The sequence below is a fragment of the Crocodylus siamensis genome, chromosome 3 (genome assembly GCF_052110815.1).
Source record: "Crocodylus siamensis isolate JL-2025a chromosome 3, ASM5211081v1, whole genome shotgun sequence".
NCBI classification, from domain to species: Eukaryota; Metazoa; Chordata; order Crocodylia; family Crocodylidae; genus Crocodylus; species Crocodylus siamensis.
Window position 1 is genome coordinate 167,309,803 of NC_143397.1, and position 25,084 is coordinate 167,334,886.

The 25,084-nt window shown below is 42.7% G+C and overlaps 1 protein-coding gene across 6 annotated transcripts in view; it reads right to left on the reverse strand.

Moving 5' to 3' along the window:
• The window catches only part of ANKRD12 (ankyrin repeat domain 12), a 152,707-nt gene that overhangs the window by 58,174 nt on the left and 69,449 nt on the right, over positions 1-25,084 (reverse strand). For all 6 annotated transcript variants that reach the window (XR_016441383.1, XM_090039690.1, XM_090039688.1 and 3 more), the window contains exons 3-4: positions 21,630-21,777; positions 1,610-1,756 (exon numbers count right to left, since the gene is read on the reverse strand). Coding sequence is in view for 5 of the 6 variants with exons in the window: in XM_090039690.1 (XP_089895816.1) it covers positions 1,610-1,756; positions 21,630-21,777 (295 nt within the window). In the remaining variant the exon portion in view is untranslated. The remainder of the gene's footprint in view (positions 1-1,609; positions 1,757-21,629; positions 21,778-25,084) is intronic.

Sequence of the window (25,084 nt, forward strand, 5' to 3'; positions counted from 1 at the left end):
GGGCCACCTGGTTCTGAAAAACTGTTAATGATACAATTACTTATACTGTGATGAATTACTGATCTCTTCTGCAACTAGTGGACCAAATGCCAGATATTTATGATGCTGAGGTGCACAGTACAATCTACCAATGATGGTTAAGTATTGGCCTCCCACAGAAACCAACAGGCATTGATTGGTGTGTCGGCAGCTCTGAAAAATCCCACTAGGTGCCTATATAGTAACTTCGAAAATCTGGTCTCACATCTATTTCACTAAAATTTTTCACTACGCCATTAGACCCAGCGAAAAGGTCAAAGCTAAAACAGGAATCTAAATTATCCTACTGACAATGTGGTTGAGCTCCCAAAGTCTGAGTAAGGCATGTAACAGGGATATCAAGTAAGCAGTTTTCGTTAGGTAGGAAAAACACCCTACCCTTGAAATAATCCAGGAGAAAATAAAATAGAGCAGGGCAGAAGGAAGAAATGCACATATTTAAAATGCTAGTATTAGGTGATACTGCTTGAGAAGAAAATATTTTACAGTCACAAAGTTATAAACTAGATCCGCTTGCTGCTTCTCCACTAGAATGTTTTTTCACTGGATAATGTTAGTTACGTGGTAGAAACTATTCAATTTTGATAAAGGATGAATAGAAAAAAGGCATGGTTTCATAGGAATACCTGCCTTGTTATCTGACAGTTAACCCACCCAATTCCTCAGCATCTGGGCAGCTGGGGAGCCTGGACTTCTGAACTGCTAGCACTTCAGGAAGTCTCCTGATGGGCTAATGGGGAGGTGAGAGCCTGAAAGACTTAGGAATGTTAGCTCCCAAGCAGCTCTGCAGCCATTGACCCCTAAGGTTCCCTTTTTTGGATTTTATTCCAAAAGTCAACCTCAAAATATCCAACCCCTTCATGCAAACTGAATTGCCTCCTCCACACAACTTTAGTTTTAAGCACAGCAGGAGAAACTGAAAGGTTAATCAACTGTTGCCATGTTCTGAAAGTAAACTTGGTCTTTTATCTTCACATAAGTTTTTCTTGTTTCTACAGAATGAACTTAGGAACTCTTGAGTTATTACAGAAGTTAAATGGCTAAATTTTGTTAATCTAAATCAGTTTTTTCCATGGATATTGTTATGGGGTCACCCCCTACATAAAAACAGAGTAAGATTCTAAGGAGTTGATTTGATACCTTTTGAAGACAGTAGGAAAATAATTTTGCAACATTTTAGGAAACCCTTGAACCCTAATGAGCATGCAACTGCACTCTAGAATACTAAGAATACATTATTGGATGAAAAAAAGTAATAATATAATGGTTAAAGCAAAAATACTCAAGTGGATTATTTAGAAATTCATTTCCCACTGTTATCTGTAATTCAAACCTCTCTCAGCAATAAGCAAAGATAGTAAAAAAAAATTCAATATATTCAATGAAAAGCGCAATTTCTGAAAAACTAAGATTTTTCATGGACAGAATTTTGAACACAAAATAGTTTTTCGTTAAATCAAGGATTACTTTAAAAATTACATGCTTCAAATAAAATCTGGCATAATTTACTTCTGTAGCATTTAAAACAGCAAAGAAAGAGAATAAAATACTCAGTTATGATGGGTATCACCTGGACTGTTGTCTCTCGCTGTCATCTGCATAAGAAGGGCCATCTGTTTGCGCTCCGAAAGTGGATAACCAAAAAGAATGCTAACTGGTGCTGCCTTCTTATTTCCGGGTTCCTTTTTCATTTTCTTCTTCTCTGGGCCTTCTTTTTCTGGTGATGTTAATATACTTATTAAATTCTGACTAAAATCACAATTCTAGCATAGAATTCTAGAGAAACAAATAACTATTTTCTAAAATGTGAACTGGGGGTTGCAAAATAATAGGCTGAAATATACTTCCCCATCTTGTATACAAAGTTAAAAAACGAACAAACATGAAGACATGAACTCTCTAAAAGATCATACCCAACAGTTCTCATTTGAGAAGTATTATATGTCCTAGGTAAAGGACTTAGAACTCTTGGAAGTATATCATATAGAAGTTGAGGTAAAAAATCCATCTGTATATCAATGTAGTGATTTTGTTGCAATTCTGATTTTTCAGGAAATAAAAAAATGTAATGAAGTTATCTGATAATTCAAATCACAGCACAAGATGGTTTCTCTTTACTCCCATGTTATTCCATATTCCCTTGTTCGCAGAATCTAGCTTTAAAACGTCAGAAATTTCACTCCACTTTCCTTAGCAGACTGTTCAATTATTTAACACAGTGTTCCCCAACCTTTTTGGCCCAAAGGGCCAGACAAGAAGTGCCAAGTCTACCCACACACTAGATCCAGTTGGTAGGCCTGATCTGCTGGAGCCCAATAAATAAAGCCTTGTAGGAACACAGCCTGATGGAGCTATGTGGAAATGGCCTGGCCCCACATGGCTGCATCAGGACCCAGCCAGGCCATTGCTGCCTGGCTGCCTCAGGCCCTGGACCAATCCAGCCATGCACCAATGGGGCCTGATCTCCCTATGCAAGGCCAAGCCCAATCCAGCTGCACAGGACTTGGAAATTCAGTGGTGGAGGAGCTCCAAAACCACCAGATTTCTGGACCCAATGGGAGATACAAGGGCCAGGGGTTGAACACTCCCGATTTAATAAATCTCACTGTTGGGAATTCCCTGCTCCCCCCCAATATTCAGCCCAAGTATTGATGCTCTGGAATTCATCTGATTACATTTATCACACTTGCAACATCTCTTATGCATTTCTCCTCCTCACTGGTGCTCACACTCATCAAGTACACAACTTCTGTATACTACCCCTCTCCTTTAGTCACCATTTAAAGTCTCTAATACGCCAGGTCAATTTTTGGGGAACATAAGTTATTAGGGGTACACTGATATTGCTAGCTGAGATTTAAGGAGGCATATCGGTTGATCTGGAGTTGGGGGAGGTGGCTCCGACTCCCGAGTGTGCCCCAGGAGGGCATGGGGGGGGTGCATGTGCCCCCAGATTTGCGTGGGGTGGGATGGGCAGGCCGCAGCTGCAGGCTGGAGCCAGGACTGCGCCAGGCTCTTCTTGGTGGGGGCTGGGCTTGGAGTGGGTGGCCGTGGCACTGGGAGACAGCTGCAGCAACCCCAAATTGTGCTGTAGCCCCTCTTCCAGTGCTACCACTGCCCACCCAGCACAGCCACAGCTCAACCCCTTGCTTCCACCCATGTGTTGGAAAAAGCCAGGGCTGTGCTGGATGGGAGGCGCTGGGAGTGGCACTACAGAGGGGCTACAGCAAAATCTGGGGTGGCTGCAGCCCCCTCCATAGCCCTCTCCCAGCACTGCTGCCACCTGCCCTGAGCCCAGCCCCTGCTGGGAAGAGCCCACCAGTTCCAGCCCGCAGCTGCAATCCACCCCACGCAGATCTGGGGGCCCATGCCCCCTGCCCAATACCCTCATGGGGTGTGCACAGTGGCAGGAAGTGCCCCCCCAATGAGCCACAGCTCTGTCCTGTGCCCCCTTCCCTACCCCAGCTGGGTAATGCCTGCCCCTTCTCCCTCCCTCCCTCACTGTGGGGGGCACTGATCTGCCCCCGCCACGGCCCTTCTCTCTCCCCTCCCCTTCCACTACAACAGACTTACCAGCTACATGCTACTGGGCTCTGCTCCTCACTGTCTGTGTGCTGCGCTGTGGCTATGCACACACAGAGGCATTTAATTGGCCACTTCAGGCCTATTTCCGATACAGCCAATATTCTGTATATTGGTACCGATCTTAATATCGGATCAATGTATCGGTGAACCTCTATATATTATGCACCTAAATAAATGGCACATTTTTCCAAAGTTACTGAGAAGCTAAAACTCCCACTGACTTCAACCAGAATTGCCCCTCATATGAATTTAGAACTAATATTTATTTGTATAATTTGAAAATTCTGGCCTCTTAACTTTTTTAAGTTCCCTTCAGCTGCCTATTTCTTTCTGATCTAGATGTACTCCAAATTGAACACACAGGCTTGGCTTTACAAGGAGGAACTGATTCGGGATAAGATACCTCTGATCAAGCAGCCCAAAGAGGCATCATTTTTTTTTATAATGCCACACTACACTGCAATCTCAAAGACTCAGTTTTGTTTTTTTTACTATTCTTTCCCAAGTTTATTTTAGCAAAACAATTTTCTTTCTAATGGATCTCCTGCTATTACCATATTTTCCCTATAGATACTAACTTTATCCAGACAATTTTGTTTTCTGTACTTGTTAGTTGTACTTCCGTAGGTAACTACCAATTTTCTGTTTTATTACAATAGTAGTATCAGCACATACAGATAAACACACTTGTCTACCTATTTCAGAGTATTATATTAACGGATGATTATCTTCACTTTTAAACCTCCTTAGATTTCCAAGACGGTCCACCAGCAATTAACAACAAATTACATGGTGTGGGGAAAAGGGGGTGCAACTTTTACATTACTTTAATTTAAAGGTTTACACAATCAAAAAGAAAGGTCTGCAGGTTGCTCTAATTATATCAATCAAAAGAAATAACATCTAAGGTGCATACCAAACAACTTTTCTTCTCTGTCACCCTTCTCTAAAGGCTCAATCAAGTACTGTACTCAATGCAGAAAGCAGGCCTCTACAAAGAGAGTCCAGAGAAGAGCCATGCGCATGATCAGAGGTCAGGAAAGCAGACCTTACGATGACAGGCTGAGAGCCATGGGGCTCTTTAGCCTGGAAAAGCACAGGCTCAGGGGTGATCTGATGGCCACCTATAGGTTTATCGGGGTGACCACCAGTATCTGGGGGAAAGTTTGTCCACCAGAGCGCCCCAAGGGATGACAAGGTCTAACGGTTATAAACTACTGCAAGACCATTTCAGGGTGGACATAAGGAAGAATTTCTTTACTGTCCGAGCCCCCAAGGTCTGGAACAGCCTGCCATCAGAGGTGGTTTAAGCACGTATGTTGAACACCTTCAAGAGCAAATTGGATGCTTATCTTGCTGGGATCCTATGAATCCAGCTGACTTCCTGCCCTTCAGGCGGGGGGGAGGGGGAGGGCTGGACTCGAACTTCTGAGGTCCCTTCCAGCCCTAACGTCTATGAAACCTATAAAGGAGGGAACTAGCAGGAACTGTAATCTTTTATAGTGGTATTATCTGTTTTACCACTATCTCCCTTTAGCTTGCTTGCTCAGATTCTATCTTCACACCATTTAGCTCAGGGACAGGAACCTGCGACCCCCAGTCACTAGTAACACTCCTTTGCCTTCTGAGTTACGTTTTTAGGGGCAGAGAAACTGAAATAATTTGGTTAGCTCGGAAAACCGTGTCTGCTTGGTTGCATGCTCTCCTTTGTTCATCTTCATAGTTAGTAGGATTGGAAGGGACCTGAGCAGATCATCAAGTCTGACCCCCTGGCAGGAAAAAGTATCGATTGTCTAGAGGTGGTTGTCTAGCCTTGTCTTAAAGATCCCCAGGATAGGAGCCAGCACCACTTCGTTTGTAAGTTGGTTCCAGATCTTTAAAAAGTCTACCCACCCTGACAGTGAAGTAGCGCCTCCTGATGTCTAATCTGAATCTACCCTCTGCCAGTTTGTGACCATTATTTCTAGTCACTTCTGGTAGTGCTTGGGGGAATAGGGACTCCCCCAATGCTTGCTGGTTCCCCCTGACTAGTATGTAACAGGCCACTAGATCCCCCCTCAGCCTTCTCTTGTGGAAGCTGAACAGGTTCAGGTCCTGTAGCCTCTCCTCGTAGGGCCTGCCCTGTTGTCCCCTGATCATGCGAGTGGCTCTCCTCTGGACCCTCTCCTTGTCCACATCCCTCCTGAAGTGCGGCACCCAGAAATGGACGCAGTACTCCAGCTGTGGCCTGACCAGTGCTGCATAGAGGGGGAGTATCACCTCCCTGGACCTGCTTGAGATGCATCTGTGGATGCATGACAGGGTATGGTTGGCCTTCCTAACTGCATCCCCACACTGTCTACCCATATTCGTCTTGGAATCAATGATGACTCCAAGATCCTTTTCTGCCTCTGCACTGATGAGAAGGGAGTTCCCAACCTGTAGGTATGGTGCTGGTTCTTCCTCCCCAGGTGCATCACCTTACACTTGTCAGTGTTGAACCCCATCCTATTCTTGTCCGCCTACCCCTGTAACCTGTCTAGGTCCGATTGTAGCTTATTCCTTCCTTCTAACGTGTCCACATCCCCCCCACATCTTAGTGTCATCAGCAAATCTGAACAGGCTGTTTTTTACCCCCTCATCCAAGTCACTGATGAAGATGTTGAACAGTGCCGGCCCGAGGACCGAGCCCTGAGGAACCCCACTGCCCACATCCCTCCAGGTCAAAAATGACCCATCCACCACCACTCTCTGGGTGCGGCCCTCCAGCCAGCTGGCGACCCATTTGACTTTGTAGGTGTCGACACCAGTCCCCCAGTTTATGAGAACGGGGTGAGAGACAGTGTTGAAGGCCTTCTGACTGATACCCTAACCCACTAACTGCAAAAAATGGTGTAAAAGTGAAAATAAGTTTAAAAACAAAAAGGAAGATAAAATGAAATAAAATGGGGGAGGGTTGAGAGGAATGTTAGATGAATTAAACAGGGGGAAAAACATACCCAAAATATGGTTGGGGAGTATTATTACACTTTAAATAAGGTGGGTCACAAGTTACTCCCTATGGCATTGCTGGCAGACCTTCCAAAGTAGATATGCTGAATTTTATTCTCACTCCAACTAACTGCCAGGTGATAAAACAATGCCCATATCTAAATCAAACAAAAATCAGTCTCTTAGTATCTTCTTAGGACACTAACACAGGAAAAACACACACCTAAAAAATACAGAAATATAGACAATGAACTCACACTACTGTAGTTCTGTCCGTGTAGCGATGTTCGTTACCTATTCTTCTCTATTACTTTCACATACAGGACTTATGCCTCAAAGTCACATTCACATACAGGCAGTTCCTGATTTAAGATGTTTTGAGTTGAAATGAACGGCACTTAGAACATTTATAAATTAACACCCCATTTCAACTTTCTGACATCAGTTTCGACTTTACAACACTTGATCCGACACCACGCCAGCAAAAAATACACTGTGTTGCCCATCTCCCTGGAGAACATATGTCCAAACTTCCTTGGATGCTTACTTTAAGTAAGCAGACAAGACTCCAGAAAAACTCCTGCAGCCAAGATGCCTGAGAAGACTCCAGCCAAAAACCCTTTAAAACAAGGGCGGGCAATTATTTTCCGCCAAAGGTCACTTACTGAATTCTGGCAACCCATTGAGGGCCTCATGATAGGCAGCAGGGCAAATAAATATTAATTTTCTAAAATTTTTAGGGGCCCCAAGGGCCTGATAGAAAGGCCTGGCGGGCAACATTTTGCCTACTCCCACTTTAAAAAGTCTAACCAAGAGCCCTTCAAAAAAGTCCAGCAAAATCACCTCAAAGAAGTCCTTCCAAATCAGTATGATTGCCATTTACAATATAAATACATTAATGTAGCAATATTGCTCATCTATAAATTGACCGAGTCCAAAATTTTGGTTTTTTTGGTGAAAATAGGGTATCAGGCATTGGTTTAGGAACCAATCCACCATTTATAACATTTTTCCTGTGGGAAAATCAGTTCTGAGTTACAACATTTCAACTTAAGATGTGGTTTTCAGGAACCAATTGTGTCGTAAGTCCAAAGACTGCCTGTAGTCAAGTATTTACAAAAAGAAACTCATGAAATGCAAGATATGTTATTTTGGTTTAAGGACTTTAAAGGTTTTAAAAAGTTTGCAAACTATGGCAGTGGATGTTTTAAATTTAGAAATGCTTCTATTTTGGTTCCTATTATTCTTCCATCTTCCCTTCCTCATTTGTTCATAAAAATGCTAATTCTGCAGTCTGTGGAAGCAGACCATATTCCTTCAAATAAGGGTACCCTCAAATTTAAGATGACATACATTTTTATAATTCTTAAAAAAAAAAACCTCATCACACTAAATAAAGACACATTTATGAGTATATAACTTCTGTGTGCATATAAGTGCTACTGCATTAATAAAAAACCTAAACAATCCTCAGCTTTTTGGAATAAAACGCTATAAATTTAAACCACACAAATCTCTCCTAGTCATCCTCTCAGACAGAAAAATCTTATTTATAAATTAACCTCTCACAAACAAATGTCTCTGTTCTGTCAAGATTCTGACAAGAATCTTTTGTTTTGTCAAGTTGGTTAGGGATGCAATATTTTCTAAAGGAGCGCATCACACTTTTCAAAGAATCCCATCCCTTAAATTCTTTCACACAAGAGAGGAAAAGGTACACAGTACCATCAGTTAGTTGGTCTCAGCTGTCTCTCCTCATTTACAAGGCATTTATGATAAACACTAGCAAATTGCCCATCATAAATGATGGCAAAGAAAGGGGACAGGGACAGAGCACCACCACCAAGTGCCCCGCAATGCTGCCGCTCCGTTTCCAGCCCCATGCACCACCCCGCCACATCCTCCTTCACCCTCGTGCTCCCCCCCCACCATGTCTGGCGCTGTGTGCCCCCCTCACTCTGCCACTCCACCCTGTCCTGCTGCCAGATCTTAGGAATGAGGGGGAGGGGAGATTGCACAGAGCAGCAGCTGCTGACACCCTGGTGGCAGGCAACATTCCGCCCCCACCCCCGCTCCCTGTTGTCGGGGCTGGGAGGTGGTGGTGGCAGCAGAGGCGAGGCATGGCAGCAGCAGGTGTGTGTGTGGGGGGCAGTGCCACCATAACTCACCCTTCTCCTCCCTTCCCTCTTCCCCGCCTCCCCGCCCCTGCCATGTGCGTGCGCGCACTTGCTCCTTCATTCCTTCTGACCATAAGATATGAATTGAAAATCTAAAAAAAGTGTTACAAAGATTGCTACTTATGCCCTAACCCTAATAAAAAGAAGCATTTGTGAGGGGAAGTAAGAATAAAACTGATAATAAAATCTTATTTGAACCTCAACTATGGAGAGATAATATTTCCTCCACGAATTACTTCATCCACTAATTTGTTTACATGAATTGTTTACTTTATCTACTAATTTAATAATTTATCAAAACAATATATGTTCTGCTTTGTGTGGCATGATTTGCTGTTTATGAACTCATACTCATGTTTTTTTTTCTAGAAAGTTTTAAATATTTAAAAGTTAAATATCCCAAGTTAAAATTTAACTCTACATTTATTACAATAACTTACAGCTATCATATGTTAAAATATTTAGTATTTCAGAATGACACCTTTCAATGTTGTTATGCTCAGCCAAAAAAACAATGTCCTAGAACAACAAAATAGTTGAAGATGTCTTCTGTATTGCACCATATGCTATATGTTGCGCTCATTTTTTATCTCACCTATACATATTATTGCTTTAAAATTGAAAAAGTGCATTCAGCAATGATGGCAATATAATCTAGTCTAAACTGTTTCCCAATCATAGAATCAAAGGACCAGAAGGGACCTGTAAGATCAAGTCCGGTCCCCTGCCATGAGTAGAAGTTTACTGGGCTCAAATGAGCTCAAAGACGTATTTGTCCAGCCTCTTCTTGAGCACCTCCAAGGAAAATGACTGCACCACCCCTGCTGGAAGCGTGTTCCAGATTCTAGACACCTTTATGGAAAGGAAGTTTTTCCTAATACCCAACCTAAATCTTTCCTCAGCTTGTGCCCGTTAGTTCTCACCCTCCCAAGGGATGCCCTTCTGAAGAGCTGCTCCCCATATCTTGGTGTTCACCCTCGACATACCTATAGGTGGCTATCAAGTCAACTCTGAGTCTTCTCTTGCTCAGACTGAACAAACCCAGCTCCTGGAGTCTCTTCTCATACAGCCTATCCTCCAGGCCCCTGATCATCTGCGTGGCTCTTGTCAGCACCCTTTTGAGTTTATCCACATCCTTCCTGAAGTGTGGTGCCCAGAACTGGACACAGTACTCCAGCTGTGGCTTCACCAGTGCTGAATAGAGGAGGAGGAGCACCTCTCTGGATCTGTTTGCAACACATCACCTGATACATATTAGAGTTCTATTTGCCCTGCTGGTGACTTCATCGCACTGTTGGCTCATATTCATCTTCTGGTTGACTGTCAGCCCCAGGTTGCTTCCAGATACAGTTCCAGACAGTGGTCCACCACCCACTGTATAGATAAGGTAAAGGTTCTTTTTACCTAGATGAAGGACCCAGCATTTGTCCCTACTGAACCTCATCTGATTGCGTCCAGCCCATAGGGCCAGTCTGTCGAGGTCATCTTGGATCTTTACCCTATCCTCAGACATGCCTGCATTTCCCCACAGCTTGGTGTTGTCCACAAACTTAATCATTGCACTTTCTACCCCTTCATCCAAGTCGTGGATAAAGATGCTGAAGAGCACAGGCCCAAGCACTGATCCCTGGGGAATACCTTAGGAGATGGCCCTCCAGTGTAAGGCCATCCCACCTCTGGGCCAAATGATAACCCATCTCCCTGGTGTAGGCCAGTACCCTTCAGCTTAATTGATAGGATCTCATGGGAAACAGTATCAAAGACCTCGCTGAAGTCTAGGTTAATGATGACACTCTCATGCCCCTTGTCCATAAAAGGACACCAGGTTTATTAGGCATGACCTGCCCTCAACAAATCCGTGCTGGTTGCTTCTTATGGCCTCCGTGACAATTTTTTCGAAGAGTGTCAGAGGCATTTGCAGACCACAGGTTAGCCAGACTGCAAGATCCCACCACTGAACACATTTCAGTAGCGGGCAAAATTATTCGTGTATGCAATACACATTTTAAAAAACATTTCTGGATCCTTGACTATGAAAGGTCATTTAATTGCATTTATTTAGAAGTGATTTCTAATCATGCATCTGTCACTCAAGAAAAACACTTTTCCACCACCATGTTAGAACATACCTTGTGTTCAAACATAATTTTATGTAGCTGTTTATGATATTAAATTAATATTAACAATAAAGCTCTCCCCCAAAAAAACAAAAAAACTGCTGGACTAAAATTTTCCTTTTAAAAATTATAAAAGTTATAAGGGGACAGTGTATTTAGATACTTCTCTACATTTCTTGCTGCTACAGGTCTAAATTATAGAATCTGATGAAAAGTGCTGAACTAGCAGATATTCCATCAGAACCACTGTCAGCTATTTTAGGGAACTCATGGTTGACAGATGATAACCTAAGGAAAACAGAACTCTATCTATTCTTAGGGCTGGAAAAAAAATTAAATTCTTCAGCAGCCTTTCTGAAGCACTTTAAGAGGACAAAGAGCTAAATAAGTAATATGCACCACGGGTTTTTCAAAACAAATCATGTAAAACTAGGATGACCACTTTAGCAGACAAAAGAAATGCAGTATAATTAGCATACTAAGGTTTAGTAGTAATTTATTTCCTACAGTTCCATGTAAAATTCCCCATTAGATAGCCAAAGAAATGTGAATATAAATCTAGTTAAAAGAACCCAAATAGTCAATAACAGCAAACAGATCTAAGATAAGCCAAAGGATAGGCTGCTGCTGAGTGAAAATTACTACCTATAAAGGAACTTAGGAAATGGAGAGGCATAAAGAAAAGAGAAATATATTTAACAGTAATGAGGTTAGATGACACAGTCAAAGATGACAACCAAATTACTGGATGATGCAAGACAAACATAATCTAGGTACACCGTCTGAAGTCAGTAAGTTAATTTTAGAGGAGAAGGTATAATGATTTGTCATAAAGGAGCAGTCAAATGCACAGAGAATGGTGGGATATACTGAGTATGCATCATACCACAGAGAAATATAGGAGGGTTCTAGCAGGTGCTGAGACAGTATAGATTGGACAGATTATTAAAGTTTACAAAATGAAACTAGTACAACACACAAAATCTGCAAGCGAGTGTTAACAAGATGCTTAATAAATGAAGTGGTAAGTGAAGTATCGATCCTGAAAACACTTATACAACCACTTATCTTTAATTATAAAAAATCCTTATCGTGAATTAGCAAAAATGTAAGCATGTTTATGTTCACATACACAGGAGGAAAGATTTGGGTTGTATTAAGATTTATACATGGAAACATGTAAGGTGGTTATTTTGTGCCTGCTGACACTGGTTAATTATCAGCTAAAGTATTATCATAGTATTTACTTCCATCCCAAATGTGTCTTTGCCCAAAAATTAGCTATCCCAAATTGGGGTGCACGTTTTAAGCAAGAGTTGATTTCTGTGCTGAAATGAATGCATAGGGATGCTGTAATAGTTGCCAGGGGCTGATTATGTAAAAGGGGCAGAGTTTGCAGCTAAACTTTAGCTCACTCTCTCCTTGTAAACTTCAAAAGCTGCAGACAGTTTCAGCAGTGGCTGTCGCAGGATTAAAGCTTGAACTGCAGAGCTTGCAAGGAATGAGCAAGTGATACTGAGAAGCAAAACTATTCTTTCCCTACTCCAAGCAGCCCTCATTCAGCTATGAGTCTAGAAAAAGTTTTTTTTCTTCATTCCGCTTTCCCAAAAAACAAGGGGAGTACAGTATGCCAGAAAATATAGTACCATCTGTTCTGAGTACTACTTGTTTTAAAAAAATGGGAATTAGGGGAAAAACAAGGAAAGACAAACGCACACAAAATATTACAAATAATGAAATGTTTGGAAAACTAAAACTATTCAGTTTGTCAAAAATGATTTATTCATAATTTATTATTTGTTCTCTTTATTCACAAATTAACTAGGATTACTATCAGCTATATAAAAAAAGTTATAAATAAAAGTTAAGAACTACTTTAGTCAGTACTCAAGGTGCAAAAGGAAGATTGCCCTATATTCAAGTCAGTTTCTGTCATTTAGATAAACTCATAGAATCAGTGAGTCAGAAGGGACCTAGACAGATCATCTAGTCTGACCCCCTGCCATGGACAGGAAGGAGCACTGGGGGATGGCAGGGGTCATAAGACCCCAGCCAGGTGCCTATCCAGTCTCCTCTTGAAGATTTCCAGGGAAGGTGAGAGCACCACCTCTCTGGGAAGCCTATTCCAGGCTCTGGCCACCCTTACCGTGAAGTAGTTCTTCCTAATATCTACTCTAAACCTATCCTTCCTCAGCTTGTGGCCATTGCTCCTGGCGACTCCAAGGGAGGGCCCTGGTGAACAGACTTTGAGTCCTTACTGGTGGCCCCTGATAAAGTTGTAGGCATCCTTTCTGTCATCCTTTCCCCTGTTAATCAAACAAAACAAACCAATAAAAAGCATTTGCCTAAAAATGCTCATCAACTGCTTTTACTTAGATTTTTAAGTCAGAAACCTGCTGAAAAGGCGAGAAATAAAATACCCTACATAAATTATATTCTTTAAATAAAATGGCTAGCTTTGAATTAGAAGCCCTGAATTCAGAATGGCTGTTACTGTACAAGAAAAGTGTTCTTCCATGAATTAATTACTAGCCACACTACTCTGGTGTCCATCATCATCACTTTCCTGATTTTGATTATCTATCTTAGAATAATACACTTTGCATCTTCAGGAAAAATAAAAGTAAATAAAACAAATGAAATCCCCCTACACTCCCAAAACAAAAAGTGTGGGAAAACTACACCTACACTGCAATTGAAGTATAATTGTAGCATATTTAAAACACACCCAAATTAATTTTTACTAACTTTAAACAAAGATACAGCTGCACAAGCTTTACGGTAGACTAGCCATGAAAATACACAGGATCTCCAGCAGGCCTGCAGTGATTGAACTGAGTTCTGTCTGACTATTTTCACTTCTACTGGTACCTAGTTAGATGCCAATGCCAATGGATATGTCAATGAGCGTTAACACACTTCCTGAGAGCAGAGTATACATATTCATACAGTGATAAAAAATATGAAACTATTATAATGTAAATCCTACAATCAAACCTGAAAGATAACTGGTATTACTCTTAACTAATAAGATATATAAACTCAATAAGCTACATTTAGCTAAACAAATGTTCTTTAAAATTAAGTACATAGAGATAATTTGCCAAAACACTTTGTTTTCAAAGGATTTTCTTACACAAAACATTTTTTTCAAGAAACTGAAGAACTACCTTCAAATGAATTACCATTAAGTTTCCACCATGCCAAATTTGAATAATTTACAAAAGGCTGATGCTATTATATGTGAGAAAATGAAAGTTCAAAACGTGCATCAGAAACCCTCCTAATTAGCATGCTAATATTGTGGCGATAACCCAGTGACAGTTCTAATAATCTAATCACTAAGAAAAGACAAAATGTCCCCCCATCAGTAATTAACTTAAAAGAAAACTCATTAGAATACAGCCTTGACCATCAACACCGGGGTGTTCAATAGGGGTGTGTGAAGCTTCGGTTGCCGATTCCATTCGGAAAAGATTTGGCCTGATTTGGAGACCAAATCACTTAATCGGAATGGAATCGGGAGAAAAAAAGCAACACACCTCCAAATTAATTTGGAGATTCAGAAGGCAGTCTTTCAGGGGAACAGAAACTGTGAAGAGGGAGGGGGAGCAAGGGGGAAAAGACAGACATGTATAGCTGGCCAGTGATTGTGATCTTTCCCTGAGTCCCCTTCCAATCACAGTGTTCTGGGGAGGGACCAAGAAACAGCATAAGCCTCAGTCTGCACCCTTTCTGTCACTGAGCAACAGCGTCTGAAAGGTACTACTGGACTGGCTTGCCTTCCCAGTCAGTCTCCTGCTAGTTTCTGTTCTTGGAAAGAATTGGATACAGCTTACTAATTACCCTTGCCTAGAATCCCTCTACTTATCTCAATCCAATCCATTTCTTTCAACTTACTCTTCCCCACAAAACCTCTTATTCTTATCGTCCCCCCCACCACACATTTTAAAAAGAAAGCTGTTTTCCCTGGCAGCATGATCCATCACTGTACAGAAAAGCACATACATTACACATACTCACAGTAAACAGAGAAGAGATATTAGTTAGTTACACACACACACACACACACACACACACAGATAAAAAGAGATATTACAGCTGCACACACACACATTTTCCAGCACAGCAAAGATCAATATGAAGCTTGCTGGAAAGGCAGCTGCCAGGTCTTCTGGCAAGGCAAGGCAAGGGGCTAGAGAGGGTTAATGGAAGAGCTGCAAGTTCCCCCCCAAACAGATGTATCCTCTTTCCTGGCAGAAATGAGTCTTCTGCTGCCAGTGGGAGCAGTATCTGTCCCCCCATCACCTCCCCTAACACCAGATATAGCCACCAGCATGAGAATGGCAGTCTCTTCCACCCCAATGTCATCTCCCAGCTGAGTCTCCCAGTGCTAGAGCAGGAGCTGGATCTAGAAACAGGGAACCTGAATGCCCTAGCAAAAGACATTCTGGGGAAGGAGGGGAAATCTGAGTTTGTGCTCCATAGCTCTCAAAGTTCCCCTAGAGCCAGGTCTCCTTCTCTGGAAAGCAGCACCTCATGGGATGTTGAGGTTGTGGAGGCAAGTGGTTCAGCTGAGTTATCTCCTGTTGTTGTGCCTCTGCCTGCTGAGGAGGGGGATAAGGCAGGATCCCCACCCTCAACCCAGAAGCAGGGAAGTAGTGTAGTGTGGGATCATTTTGAGGTAGCAGATAATCCCAAGTATGCCATCCGCCAGCACGGTCAAAGGCAGATCAGCCAGGGAAAGGAGAAGAAACACTTCACCACCATAGGATACTGCTGTATATCAGGAGGCCGCATCCCCTCACCCTTGCTCCTTCTCAGCTTAGCACCAGTGGTGGTGTGCCCAAAGTGAAATCCCCCTCTTACTCTAAAGCCCCCATCCTCACAAAGCAGAGGCACGCCACCCTGGAGTGGTGGGGGAAAGCTGCTGACAAAGGGGGATGTGTTCAGAAGGCGAGTGAGGTCACCCAGAGTACTGGGGAGATGCTTGCTTCAGATGACCAGCCCTTCTCCTTAGTTGAGCGGCCAGGGTTCAGGTGGCTCGTGGCCCCAACCTACCAGTGCCCGCACACACTATCTTCAGCAGAACAGTGATGCCTTCCCTGTACGAGGCACGCAGGGAGTACTTGAGGGAGGAGCTGTGCAAAGCAGTGCCACAGGTTGCTCTGCACTTCATCCTGGGGTGGAGATCATGCCTACCTCTCCCTCACAGAGCACTGGTGCAATCAGTGAGCCTGTCAGTGGGCTCAGCTCATCTTCAAGCAGAGGTGTTGGATGAGTCCCACATGGCAAGGGAGATCATGGTGGCCATGAACTGCATGGTGCAGGGGTGGCTCCCTAGCAAGGCAGCTCACCCACGGGTTCATGGTCACTGACAACAGGACCAAGATGGTCAAGGAGGTCTGTGATGTCAACTTTATTGGCATCTGCTATGTTGCACACAAGTTCCACCTCATAGTCAGGGATGTTTTGCAGGGGGACAGGGCTGCCAGTAATGGCACCATCACTGCCAACCAGCGGATTTCAAAATGCAGGAAGATGGCATCCCACAGCACAAAAATCATGCAGGATGTGGAAAACTCAGTGGAACTCCACATACTCGATGTTGGAATGGCTGGTGGAACAACAGAAGGCCATCCCGAGATGGCCTTGCTCAGGGAGATTGGGATCAGTAGCCCCCTTAACAGAACTGAGTGGGATACCATCTCCCAGATCTTGCTGGTCCTCAAGCCATTCCTCATGACCACCAAGGCCCTCAGCACTGGCGATGCCCTCCTTAGCCAGGTGATCCCCATAGTTTAGGAACTTGAGAACCAAATGGAGAAGTTCCAGGGGATCAAAGTTCTTGGTTGAGGCAAGCCGCATTCACCAGAGGTCATGGGTGACTGCTGCTGCCTTAGGCAGGGGAGGCACATGCCTCCCCAGTGACCAGTCAGCAACCGGGGGGTTGGGATCCCCCCATGGCCAATCACACCAACTGGGGGAGGAGGTCCCCCATGGCAAAAAACTTAGCAACTGGTGTGCTCCCAGATGTCGCTGCAAGGCTTCTGGAAGCGGACGCGGCCTACATTCAGCGCTCACACTCCCTAGCTAGTGCTCCCGCCTGCCCCCCTGCCCATCTCCTAAGTGGAGAGTGCGGCCTCACAGGGTGTTCACCAGCACGCTCAAGGGGTGTTCATGCAGCCCCTAAGTGTCACCACTGCCAGAGGTGCAGGCACTAGTGAGGCAGGTGAAGGAGGGCATCAAAAATCAGCTGGATCCCTTGCAGTCCAGTATGGTCCATGTGCTGGCAGGCATGCGCGACCTAATGGTGCAGGAGAGCATGTGCAGCAGCAAAACCTTCGATCACAGGACGGAGGTAGCACGTACCTCTCTATTTTTACCTGCTACATCCTTCTTCCACCTCCCACCCCCCAAGCCTGTCTCTCAGCCCCTGATGCCTCAATTTACATTTTCACTGACTGGCTTTCTTACCTGCACTGCATGCCAGCCTCTGGCTTCTTTTACTATTCTTTCCATCCAGGAAGAGCACACACCAACTAGATACTTCCTCAGCCTGACAAACCTGAAAGCTTCCAAAGAAGAATTTCTCCAACTATTCATTTGATCTAATAAAAGATATCAGATTGATCCCAAGAACCTTGTCTGGGCTATGTCCTTAGACCAACACAGCTACAACCTAAACCCCTTAACATACACAAGTAACATGAGTTTTGCTTTCAACAGTTTGAGGTGCAGTTTCACAGAATCCCCTGCACCACTCTGCCCGAAACCTGGCAGGCCTCCCTCATGCCCACATGAGGGGCTATGCATGTGGCAGGACAGGTTCTAACGAGGGCGGCCATTTAATGCCCCACTCTCAAGAGCAGGAGGCGGTAGTTTAGATTCTCACCAGCCAACAGGGGAAGAACATCTCCCTGCTGAGCTCCCGTACCAGGAAGAACTTGAAGGTATAAGTGCTGGGGCTATATGGGGAGGAGGTAGCCCCACATCATTCTGGGCATGACCTAAAACTGCACCTTGCCAGGGTACGGAGGCCTGGGTGGAACTGCCAGTGGCGCAGCAAACCTCCCCGGTGAAAGGTGGGTAGGACCAGGAGGCACCGGATAACCTCCAGCAACTGCACAGTCCTGGCTATGGAAAGCCCAGACCTGCAAGATTTTTGAGAGGCCTGAGGCTTAGTGGTTGCAATGGAGTTGTGAGGGTGAGAACAATGGCTACCCATCCCTGCAGTTTTCATTCCGCTGACACACAAAGTAACATGCATCACAAGTTTTGCTTGTCAGCGCCTTGAAGTGCAGTTTCCCAGAAACCCCCGTATCTCTCTCTTTGAATCTTAGAAGGCTTCATGCGCTCAGAAGGGGATAATACCATTACTGCCATTTTCATCCAAATCTGCCAAAAAATGATGAAGCTATAGGTATTTCAGTGCATCCTCATTATAGTCTATAGCCAAATCACCAAATCTCTCTGAATAAGCGCTAAATCTTCAAAGCCGATTTGGCTAAATCTATTTGGGACTGTGATCTGAATCTCCAAATCCAATCATTGTCCTCTGAATCAGCCAAATCCAAATTGAATACTTCTCTATTTGCACAGGCCTAGTGTTCAACCCTTGGCCCATGGGACTCTCCATGGGTTTAGGAAATTTGGAGGTGGAGAAGCAGTGGCATTTAATACTGCCAGTCCTCCCCATCTGCCAAATTCTTAAGCCCCACACGACCAGATTGGGGCTGGGAAGCGCCCCTCGACCTCTATGTGGCTGGATTGGACCCAAATCATACTCCTTTCCCTTCCATGTAGCTACGTTAAGGCCAGGCCACACCTGCTCCTAACTGCAGGGCCAAGTTGGGGCCAGGCCACACCCCTGCCTCAATGCAGCTGGATCAGGCCTGGGCCACACTCCTTACCTCCCCTACCCCACAAGTCAGATCAGGCCAGCACACAGATCAGGCACTGTCCATTTGGCCCACATGACAAAAAGGCAATCAACGCTATCTGTTCTTGGAGACGAACTATTTTACAGGCACTGTAGCTTTAACCATAACCGCACTTTTTCTTGGGTGTTGGTGTGTGCACAGAGATGAGTTACCTGATGATTCCATTTTCAAAGTAAAAGGGCAGCAAACCTATCAATATTTCTATTACCTATTCAGAAGAACACTTCTATAACACAAACAAAACTGGTCATTATCTTAAATAAAGGATAATAAATGTTAGAAATCTGTAATCAAAAGCAATTTGATAGATAACCTGGCAAGCCTAGAAAACTTTAAAAATATTTTTATTATGAGATTCATAAGGACCAATGAAAAATCTGGGAAGGGGGACAAACATATAACCACAGACTTTTTCAGGGTCATGTTAATTACTAGCACTAGCTGCACTTCTTTAGTATCTATTATCATTTGATTTTGATCATTTCCTAAGATAATATAAACTACTGTGAAAAAAGGACAGAAGTCAGAGTTTGTATTAGTATCACTCTAATCTGAAGGTTTAAGTAATTATTTCCATTTCCCTTTATTACTCAAAAGGTATATTTAACAGGTGACAAAGCTTTTCATTAAATACCTCATTTTCTATTCTTTTTTCTAACTCTCCAACTGTCCTTTTCATTTTGCTCCAATTGCCTCTTGCTCCCCATTTGGCGTCACCCCAATTCTCCTACTTCCTTTTCTCTCACTATAATTCCCTTTACCAATCTTCTCTAAGTACAATCAGCATGCACAGGCAACATCAGAGACAGCAGTCTAGTCTAATGAATTAGGAAGGAATTTAGACTAGAAAACCCAAGGTCTAGCCCCAAGAATGCCACTGACTCTGGACTGCCTCAGCAACCACTTAACTTTAAGGTTCTCATCTGTAAAACAGGGATGATACTAGTTACTTCTGCCATAAAGTAGACAGAAAGCTGCAACAACCAGTCAGAGATCAGGTTGTGATCATACCTATGAATATCCTATTGCTTTACCTCACCCTTGCTCAGGGTCTAAGCTACCTGCTTACCTTGTATACCTGACATTTTCTTTGGAACTAGAAATGTCATTTTTATACATCTGTGCAGTGCTTAGCATAATGAACCTTCTCTTTCTTATAACTGTTACAGTAGATGCTACTGATAAAACATTACATAGCAATAGAATCTTACATGATGTGATGATTACTTTGAAGGTTTTTACAACTGTAACATTCATGTAAAACACTATATTATTCTAAATTACTCTAAAATATAAATACTATTGGTGTCTCAAACTAAATGCTCTACCCAATATAGCAGATTCTGGTAGTGTGTTGAGAATTTATGCTTAGAACATGGCTTTTTCAGAATCAAGAGACTTCACTTAACTGCAAAAGATGCTACAATTCCAAAGAGCTACTAGAAATTGACATCTGATGACATGACTTCTTCTTGCATGTAATGTGAATGGCTCTGCTACAAACTAAAACTAGGACAGCTTATCATTCTTGTCTTTGTGGACAAAAGTCATGCAGTTTCACTTGGGTCTGCGCATTCAGGAGGCAGATCACTGTATGATATTAACTATGGCTGTACAGTAAATCAGGGCTATCCAAATGGCAGCCACCTCTCCCACTGCCATAGTAGGGAAGGTCCCAGAAGGGGTTACATGCTCTTGCCACTGTTTGCACAGCCAAGCAACATGACCTGTGCAGCCCACACAATGGGATCTTGGGTGGCCACATGTCACTGCCCACATAGCTGGGGGAAAATGAATCCTGGCAGGGCCCATGGAGTAGGGGGAGAAGAGGGAAATCCCATGAGCTGCATGCCAGCACCAGCCTGCCCCCACAGCATGTGTCATGCACAGCAGACGATCCCTGCTCACACTGAAGTTGGACAGCCCTGTAGTAAACAATTGGGAGATATACTATAATCCTGTATTTAGTTTTCAACTTGCTTATGGAGGTGTCAAGCTTACAGGCATAGTCAACCTTGTTATGAAGAGAAGCTGCTTCAGAAATGATGCTATAAATAAATGCACTGAAAAAGTGCTATATTTGAAGCATTTTTCTTTCAACCACAATTGGGAAAGGGAAGAAGGCATTCCTACTGTTTTGTTGTTATTGGAGCACTTATTCGATTGGAGGCCTGTTCAAGGGAGTTGTATTTCTGTGAGAAAATTATACTTTGGAGTAGGCGAGGTATCCTAAAACTCCCTGTTATCCTGATTCTAAAGGAGGTGTAGTAAGAAAGACCATGAAAACTTCAAGCAAATAATTCTAGTGGTAGGTGTTTGAATTACAAAAAACATCAAGCAGGTATGTCCTTTATAGCTTACAGAAATTCAGGCTGCAGGAAAAATTTCTTCTATGAGTTGCTATGGGGGTATTTATTTCCATGGACTTAGCATTAGAGATCCGCATGGAAGACAAAAAAAAGAAGGCCACAAAAGGCAAAGGAATGTGTTTTAGACGAGGAACTTACCCTCCCCTCTTTGGACATTTGGCAATGACAATGAAGGTGACAGATTTATGACAAAAATACAAAAAGCGAAGAGTAAGACTGGCGGATGACTAGAAAAAAAATAGCTCACAGGCACTACATTGGCATGCAAGTGCTTGACAGGATGAAAAACCCATCAGAAACAAGCACGTAAGCACATATGTTTTACCTACTATCCTTGTGTTGAAAAAGTCAATATCGTATTGTAAACTAGTTTTAATTACAATGCTCATTCCAAACACATGATTAGGAGAGAAAATAGAACGATTCTACCTGTGTCTGAATTTCGATCTTCATTTCTGGATGGACTGATAGTAAACGGAAGTTTACGTTTCATGGAAGACTTGTCTTTCATTTCTTTCCCAACATCACTCCTATCCACTTTTGGAGTTTTGCTGTAGGATGCAATCTTGTCCTTGCTCTGATGCAAATTAAAAGTATAACAAAAGTAAAGTTTTCAGACAAGAGAACAGCATCACAAAGCATACAGATATAAAATAATTCCATACAATATTTGCATTTTAAAGCCAAGTAACATTACTGATAAACACGAAAGGCATGTTTTTATTAGAAGTACCTGGAGAATTAGGGGACAGCAGGAGGCATTAATTTTTTTTTTAATCAGATTTAAAACAAAACAAATGTATTTCTTAAATTTAATTGTATTTTTCAATTAAGATGCTTAAAAAAATAAATGTATATAAAGATAATTTTAATTTAAGATACGTTAAAGCTCAGACATCATCCTGGAATACAGATTATAGCTTCTAATTACATACTATTTGACACAATATATTCATGTAACATTTTTAGAAAAGTTTTTCAGTAGGTCACAACAGGTCATGGACTATGTTAGGGGTTCAATCTTATGGGGTTCCTAGAGGCTCCTCTATAGATTAGTAATGATTAAAGAAAACCACTCTACCCAATGGGACTCCATGCTCAATCTAGAAGACCCCATTAAGCATCTCTGTGATGCTTAGTTTCAGTTGTGGATTTATGCCTCCAGAGATAACATCCTTGTTAACAGAAGTATGTGAAGATGAGATAAGAGACCTGATTATCCAGGATCAGCCCTATTGTCTCTCTGCAAGTTTGTGTACACAGAGTCAAGCCCTTACTTCTCTCTAAAAGTACAAATTTTCAAGAAGTTAAACGAATAGAGGATTGTTGGGGGTAGAGTAGATCTGGGCCAAGAAGAGAAGGTCTGGGGATAAATGCAAGAAAGAAGGGGCAGCAGAAACAAGAGAGAAACATTTTGAGCATAATTGTTGAAATTGCAAAACACTTCTATAACAACCACTTTGAAGCTGCTGCTCTGAAGAAAGCAGGAGGAACCAAACTCTCCCACAAAACAGAGATGGAATTCAGTAGTGGACTGTTTTAAGTGATATACTGAGAACTGGCCGAATCTGATAATTTGCGAACAAAACTGTGACATAATGGAATTGTCATAGCCAAAGTTCTCAACATTGGGCTAAAGAGAAATGTAGAATGTATGCTGACTATCCTGAAGTCTATTTCCACAATGGTTATATCAAAACAACAAGAAAGCACTTTTTGTAGAAAACAATGACTAAATCGAGACTCCCTGATCAGTGATTTAATTCTATTTGATTTAAATCAAATCCACCCTGGGGGACAGTAAGTTTTACCTGCAAGTGTTTTAGTTTCACACGTATATCAAATATGGGGGGGGATCTATGAGCTGCATTTTTAGGTTCTTGATTTTAATCAATCAGACAAATACCAATGGAATGCTAAAGAAATTGGCATCCTTTAAATCTCTGCTGAACTTCTTTACTTACTCATATCATAGGAATGATGCTAAAAGACTAATTGCATTGGTATGGAAAGAATGTGACCCCAAAACAAACAACAGCAATGAAATTTCAACTATATTCAAAACTACATTCTTACACTTAAGAGACTTGGTAAAATACTAAAACTTATTTCTCTTGAAAGATTTTATTAACGCAACGTACTAAAATTTAGCATGTTTTCGCAAATCTGTTAAAGACTTCTGATGCGCAAAAGCAACCTTTGAAGAATAGAGATATTTTTATTTCCTCATAGATACACCCATCTAGAGCTTCTGGGAACACTACAAATATACTTTTATATAAGGAGAAAAAAATTAATAAATCACAGTGGGAGCAACACTATTCTATATCTTCTCTGCTACAGTAATACAGTAGTTAAAAAGCATATAAAAGATAGCATTTAGAGAAAAAATATATAGTTCAGCCCTTGGTGTAGACCCCTGTAGATGAGTCAAAATTGACTAAGGTAAGCACCTGTACTTATGAAACCACATGAGGAAGGATAAAAACACTTGGGTAGACTTTACCATTTGGTGCACAGAACGTGGGACAGCACCATTTTTTAACATGGTGACAATCTCTCTTTAGTGACTGGTATCTCCTCTTTTAAAGTATAGTACAAAGGTAATCTTGGTATCTAACCCAATATTTTCAAGGACAAACAATCCACTAAAGAAGTTTCCAATGTCACAGTGACAAAAGAAAGTAGGTTACTACATCCATGTAAGCTCCACATCCATTAACTGAAAAAAAATGGTACTATATAATGCCCTACCAAATAATTACTGAGTTTGTGTGTGTGTGTCTGCTAGTCTTATTTTAATAAATAAACAACAGTTATTCAACTGCTCAATTTATTGTGTACTCTTTTATTTACTGTATATTATTTTAATGACCAGTTACTGTTGCTTAATAGCAGTATTTGGGTTTAATGCAGGGGTGGGCCAAATATGGCCTATGGGCCGGACCCAGCCCACAAGGCCATTCTATCCAGCCCACAGGGCCCCTAAATTTTAATTTTCAACTTTTTTTTAATCTGTTCTTGTTTCCTGTCAAAAATGACAGGAACCAGGGGCAGTAAGACCCAAGGGAATCCTCAGCGGGCTCCTGCACAGCCTGCATGGGGCTGCCTGTGCCTGCTCAGGACAGCCCTGTGTAGGCTGTGAGTGGCTGCAGCAGGGAGTGCCGGCCACGGGGTGGGAGAGGGGCCACTTTTCCCCACGCTCCGCACTAGCTCCTCCCCTGCCAGCGAGCAGGGGGTCAGGGCTGCGTGCTGCTCCCCGCCTGTACTGCAGGGCTGGGAAGGTACTGGGAGTGAGCAAGTGCAGAAGCAGGGCCTGTACCAGTGTCCCAGGGCCACTGCCAGCAGGGCTCAGAGCAGGGCAGCAGGAGTTCAGGGTCCTAGCCAGCAGGGGCTTTATGGAGCTGTACCAGCTCCCCCCTCTCCCTGCCAGCCTGTGCCCCACTAGTGCTGGCCCTGGGACACTGGTCCCAAGATGGTAACCAGGGGGCGGGGCACCTGTCAAGGGGCAGGCTACCCATATGGCCCTTGACAGCTTGCCAAAACTGGGTAGAGCAGCCCTCCACAATAAATAATTGCCCGCCCCAGTTTGTTGTTTTGTGTTATGTGGGCAGCCAGACTCACAAGCAACTGTTTGTGAAAGCTCATCAGCCACACCCATTTCTACATGGGCTGGATGTCACAGTTTATTATTAAGAAAAAAACCCACCACTGATGCATATTGGTTTGCTACCAGTAATTCCAAAACCTGTTACTGATTATGCAATGGCTTATGCATCCCCTATAACCCTTCAGACTGTTTGCTCTCAGATGAATCAAACATCTCTACCTGCCTTTTGTGATGAGGAATTATTCTATTTAATCGCAGATATAATAATGTGCAA